The following is a 6,017-nucleotide window of genomic DNA, read 5'->3' as shown; positions in this document are numbered from 1 at the left end:
ATCGCTACATCAAGCAAACGGGAAGCGCGGGCCCCTTCGACGACATCGACAGCATCGACGCCGGCCCCACCAGCCCCATCGGCGCCATCGACGTCGGTGGCTTGAGCGCTCCCACGTTCGCCGACCTCGACGACGACGGCGATCTCGATCTCGTCGTGGGCGAATTGGACGGCGCCCTCTACTACTACAAGAACGTCGGCTCCGCGACGTCGCCGGGTTACGTGCCCGTCTCCGGCGCCGCGAGCCCCTTCGACGGCATCAACGTCGGTTACCAGAGCTCGCCCGTGTTTGTCGACCTCGACGACGACGGCGACCTCGACCTCGTCGTGGGCGACGGCGTCATGCTTGGCACAATGAAAGGAGGCACCCTCAACTACTACGAGAACGTCGGATCCGCGACGTCACCTACCTACCTCGTCACAGGCACCACCAGCCCCTTCGACAGCATCGGTGATGTTTGGATAATGCCCGACGGATCCCTTTGGAGTTTTCCCCCGAACAGCAAACCCGCGTTCGGCGACGTCGACGACGACAGCGATCTCGACCTCGTCGTGGGCGGGCAGGGCGCGAATTTTCCAGGCCTCGTTTACTACGAGAACGTCGGGTCCGCGGCGTTGCCGACCTACGTGGTCGTCTTCGGCACCGATAGCCCCTTCGACGGCGTCGAAGTTGATACTGAAAGCGGACTTTACTACAACGCGCCTGCGCTCGCTGACCTCGACGGCGACGGCGACCTCGACCTCGTCGTGGGCGAATGGGAGGGCCTCCTCTTCTACTACGAGAACGTCGGGTCCGCGGCGTCGCCGAGCTACGTGGTCGTCACCGGCAGCGAGAGGTCCATCGACGACATCGACGTCGGTGACATGAGCGCACCCACGCTCGCCGACGTCGACGACGACGGCGACCTCGACCTCGTCGTGGGCGAATGGGAGGGCCTCCTCTTCTACTACGAGAACGTCGGGTCCGCGGCGTCGCCGAGCTACGTGGTCGTCACCGGCAGCGAGAGGTCCATCGACGGCATCGTCGGTTCCAGCAGCGCGCCCGCGTTCGGCGACCTCGACGACGACGGCGATCTTGACCTCGTCGTGGGCGAACAGCACGGCACCCTCTACTACTACGAGAACGTTGGGAACGCGACGTCGCCGAGCTACGAGGCCGTCGCCGGCACCGCGAGCCCCTTCGACGGCATCGATGTTGGTGAACGCAGCTCGCCCGCTTTCGGCGACGTCGACGGCGACGGCGACCTCGACCTCGTCGTGGGCGAAACCCAAGGCGTCCTCTACTACTACGAGAACGTCGGGTCCCCAGCGTCGCCGCGCTACGCCGACAAGAAGCTCCTTGACGGAAACGGACAGCCGCTGCCGTGCAAGGAGTGCTGCGTCGAGTGCGACGACGCGTGCGAAGGCGGCGTCGAGACGTGCGCGAACTGTCCGAGTCCCCAGGGCGCGCGGGGTCCAGCTCCCATAAACGCGTGCGCTATACGGATTATACGTAGGACCTCTATGCGGGGGCGAATCCAGCGTCCGCAGAGGGTTCCTAGACGCCGATTTTTGGTACGGTACCGGTTTTGGGCTTCGGGCGGCGCCCCATGCCCGAATCGACCACCGTACTTTTTTTTTACCCCCGGCGACGGTGTGCGGACGAAAAATACCACAGCGTAGTTGAGAGGATGGAGCTACCATCTCAGCGCGCTGCGCGCGGTGGACTTGCTGCGCTGCGTGCCTGACCTCACACCCATTCGCGAGGGTCGTTTCTGCGCTCTGGCCAGCGACGAAGTCGAAATTTTCTCCCGCGCTGCGCGCGGGGCGGGTGCGGCGACTCTGTGGCAGCGGCGTCTGCGGCGGCGGCGGCTGCGCGGAGCGGCCTCATTTTCCGGCGAGGGCGCGATCGCTTGCACGCCGTGCGCGAGCGACACGTGCAGCTGCGCCGGTTCTGGACCGCTACGCGCGCTGGATCCCGCCGAATTTTTTCTCCCGCGCTTCGCGCGGCAAGGAGGCGCTCCAGACCAAAACCGGTGCTTGGGCGCTGCGCGGCTTCATGGAGGTGGTCTAGAACATGTCCGAGGAAGCCATGGACTTGCTCTCCGCTATAATCTCCACGCGCGCGCGCGTGACGACGACGACGACGACGACGACGACGACGACGGCCGGCCGGCCGGCCGACCGACTGGGGCCGGGGCCGACGGCGCAACTGGCGTCCGTCGACGCCTCTGGCTTCGGCTCTGCGTCCCCGGGGTAAGACCAGGCGTCCCCGGCGTCGTAGCGGCCGTAAATGTACTTTTCCGGATTTCCGACGATGTTGCTTCTGTTTATGGGAGCTGGACCCCGCGCACGACCTTGGAGACGATGGACCTGAAGAAGAATTTCTGGCGCGCGTCGATCGACGCGACGTCAATCTACGAATGTATCCTCGAAGAGTCGTGCAAGGGCGGAGCCAACAGCTCGTGCGCGCGCGGCCACAAGGGCCCGCTGTGCGGCGCGTGCGAGAAGCACTACTTCTACGACACGGCCGCGAACCGCTGCGTGGACTGCGGCAACAAGATCGAGGCCCGCGGGGACAACATCATCGGGACCGTGCTGGCCGTCCTATTTGTCGTCGCGGCCATCGGCGTCGTGATGCGAAAGTTTGGCCTCTTCACCGTTTTGGGTCATGGGGTCGACGCGATTCGCGAAGTCGTCCAGGGCGAGGCAGTCGAAGATATCGCGAAGGCAAAGCTCGAGGAGCATTACGAAGATGACGAAGACGGAGAAGCCGCCGGCAGCGACACGCAGAGCGCCGACGACAAGGAGTCGTCGGGACGGTCCATGGAGCAGAACGTCATGACGAAAGCGAAGATCGTCATCGCGACGTACCAGATCGCGTGCAGCATCCCGTGGTCGCTCCCGCAAGTACGCTTTCCCGCCATCTTCGAAGAGGCCCTGAAGCTGGGATCCGTCGTGAATCTGAGTTTCATCAGCTTCGCCAAGGCGGAGTGCTTCGGAGATTTCGACTACTTCGACAAGCTCCTCTTCGTGACCCTGCTCCCCGTCGTCTTCGTCATGTTGATCGCGGTCGGATTCGGGCTGCGCTACGCGTGCGTGGATCGGTCGCGGCGGGACGAGATCCTCTCCGGGGCTTCGTATTGGATCCTCTTCACGCTCTACGTCCTCGTGCCTTCGACGTCCGCGTACTGCCTGCGGTATTTCGCGTGCGCCAAGTACGACGGCGGCTACGGCGACGGCGTCAACGTCATGCGCATCGACCCGACGATCAGCTGCGACAGCCCGTCGTACGACGCGTGGCTGCCCTACGTGCTGTTCTCGATCGTCGCCTATCCCGTCGGCGTGCCCCTCGGCTTCGCGTGCCTGCTCTGGCGGCTGCGGCGGCGGCTGAACCCCGACGTGGACCATCTAACGATTCGAACGCCTTCAGGACGGACCATCGGCGAAGCGGGCGCCGACGCGGCGAACCAGGAGGACGAGCACTTCCTCCACGAGGCGCTCGAGCGGCACGCGGAATCGATGGTCCAGTTCCAGAAGCTCGAGGCGCGGGCGAACGACCCGACCCTGGAGAGCGTCCGGTTCCTCTACGAGGAGTTCAAACCGAGCTGCTTCATGTTCATGGTCTACGAGGTCTCCCGCCGCATCTTCCTCACGGGATGCCTGTCCATGTTCGTGCCCGATTCCATCTCCCAGATCGCCATCGGGCTCCTCGGCAGCCTCATCTCCTACCGCGTCTTCAGCCACTACGAGCCCTACGTCGAGGAGGACGACGGGGTCGTCTCGGAGGTGGCGCAGACGGAGCTCGTCCTCGTCTTCTTCTATGCGCTGATGGTCTTCGCGACGGACAATCTCGAGCAGCACGACGGCGTCTTCTCGGGCAAGGTGTTCGCGAGCCTCCTCGTCGTGCTCCTCGCGTCCACGCTTCTCATCGCGCTCTGGCTGATCATCCTCGCGAACTTTAGCGGCGACGACTTGCGCTCCTGCTTCGTGGGATCGCGGCGCGGCCTCCTCGACGTCCGCCGCTCGCTGTCGGGGCTGGTCGCGCCGCGGAGCCCGAAGGACGGCGGCGGGGGGGACGTCCCGGTCGAGACCGGCGCCGTCGAGGCGGAGGCCGTCGCGCGGATCTGAAGTCCCATTTGTGTTGTGCATAAAAACTTGTGTGTTGCTTGTTCACATGGAGGGGGCCACCAGGCAAATGCATGGCGGGCCCAGTTCGGCTGCGGGCACGTGTCGTGGCGATGCCAGTCCGCGGTGACCGGCGACGTCCACCCCCGGCGCCGGGCTGCGGGCGTCTCGTGTGGTCGGCCTTCGATCCACTCGAACTCGACGAGGTCGCATCCGCCGGCGGGCAGCGTGAGCATGAGCGCGATGGAAGTCGAGCAAGAGGCCGGCGCCGAGCGGCAGGCCGGCCATGGGACGCGCGCCATGGACTACGGCGGCCCCGACTTCCGCATGGCCGTCACGCCCCTCGCCCAGAAGCTCGGCGAGTCCGTCGAGGGCCTCGCGGCGCTCGCGAGCGCGCTCGCCGAGGCGAACGTCGCCGTCCTCGGGCCCGGGTCGTCGTACGCCGTCGTCGGCGGCGGGCCGCCGGACATGGCCATGCTCCCGGCGCGGCACCTGCGCGACGCGCGCGACGGCGGCTGCCTCGAGGCCGCGTTCCGCGCGCTCGACGCGGGCGCGCGCGCGGCGCTGAGCGGCGGCGACGCGGCGGCCAAGCACGGCGCGCTCGCGGCCGTCGCGGGCGCCTGGGCCGACGCGGGCCTCTACGCGCCGCCCGCGGTCTGGTTCGACGACGGCGTCGACCCCGCCGTCGCCGCGGAGCTCGGCACCGTCGCCGCGGAGCTCGGCGCGACGCTCGCCAACTCGCTGGCCGAGGCGACGCACGTCGTGCGCCACGACTCGGACGTCGACGACGCGCCCGACGACGGCGCCGAGTACCTGAAGACGCTCGTGGTCGACGCGCGGCGGCGCCTCGCGCTCGTGCACTGGTGGTACCTGCCGGACTCCAGGGACGAGTGGATCCCCCTCGAGCGCGTCGAGGGCGCGGGCGGCGCCATCGCCGACGCGACGGCCTGGAGCCGCCCCGCGGCGGCGGCGAGCCCGCCCTGGCGCGTCTGCGAGCGCTTCCTCCGCGACGCGGCGCGGTTCCGCGAGTTCGGCTCCGAGGCCGACTACGCGCCCGAGGACGACGAGGACGAGGCCGCGGAGCCCGCGGCCAAGGCCGCGCGCAAGTCCGGCGGCGGGTCGAAGAAGAAGCGCAAGCGCGACGGCGACGGCCGCCGCAAGTTCAAGCCGCGGCCGCTGCCCGGCGCGCCGGCGCTACCGCCGAGCCAGCGGCCCGACCGGACCTACGAGGTCGTCAAGGCCGTCATCGACGTCGTCGACACGGAGGACGGCGGCGTCACCGTGAACCTCTCGCACCGCGTCGAGCCGCCGCCCGTCGCCAAGCCCGCGGCCGCGCCCGCGGCCGCGCCCGCGGCGCCGCCGGCGCCCGCGCGCGCGCGCGCGTTCGACCCGGCCAAGGTCACGGACGTCGAGATGGCCTGCTGCCCCGAGTGGTTCTGCGGCGACGCGGCCAAGACGCCCGCGCGCTACCTCGAGACGCGGAACTGGATGATCTCGCAGTACGCGACGAAGCCCCAGCAGCTCCTCACGGCGACGGCGTGCCGCCAGCGTTTAGGCGTCGACGCGGCGTCCGCGCTGCGCCTCTTCGCGTTCCTCGACGCCTGGGGCCTCGTCAACGGCGGCGTGCCGCCGTCCGCGCGCCGCGTGGCCAAGGCGCCCGCGCTCGCGCCGCGGTTCTTCACGGCGGACGCGGCGCCGGCGGCGCCGTGGCCGCGGCGCCGGACGGCGGCGCTCCTCCGGGCCGTGCGCGACCGCGGCGGCGACTTCGCGGCGGCGGCCGCGGACCTGAGCGCCGCGGGCGAACCCGTCGACGCGGCCGAGTGCGCGACGCGCTTCGTGCAGGTGCCGCTCGACGGCGCCGCGGCGCTCCTCGCGAGCGAGGCGCCGCCGCCGGCGCCGCCGGCGCCGGCG

The 6,017-nt window shown here is 68.9% G+C and overlaps 1 protein-coding gene across 1 annotated transcript; it reads left to right on the top strand.

Annotated features, from left to right (window-relative positions):
- Positions 1-5,489: 5,489 nt before the first annotated feature.
- On the top strand, positions 5,490-5,723 carry CHR1 (hypothetical protein; the record flags this gene model as incomplete). The annotated part of the gene is made up of 1 exon (XM_009040323.1): positions 5,490-5,723. A coding segment is annotated over one exon (234 nt), but the record flags the coding sequence as incomplete, so codon positions are not given.
- Positions 5,724-6,017: the final 294 nt, after the last annotated feature.

The sequence above is a fragment of the Aureococcus anophagefferens genome (genome assembly GCF_000186865.1).
Source record: "Aureococcus anophagefferens unplaced genomic scaffold AURANscaffold_14, whole genome shotgun sequence".
NCBI lineage: Eukaryota > Pelagophyceae > Pelagomonadales > Pelagomonadaceae > Aureococcus > Aureococcus anophagefferens.
This window is presented reverse-complemented; position numbering and strand designations above follow the sequence as displayed.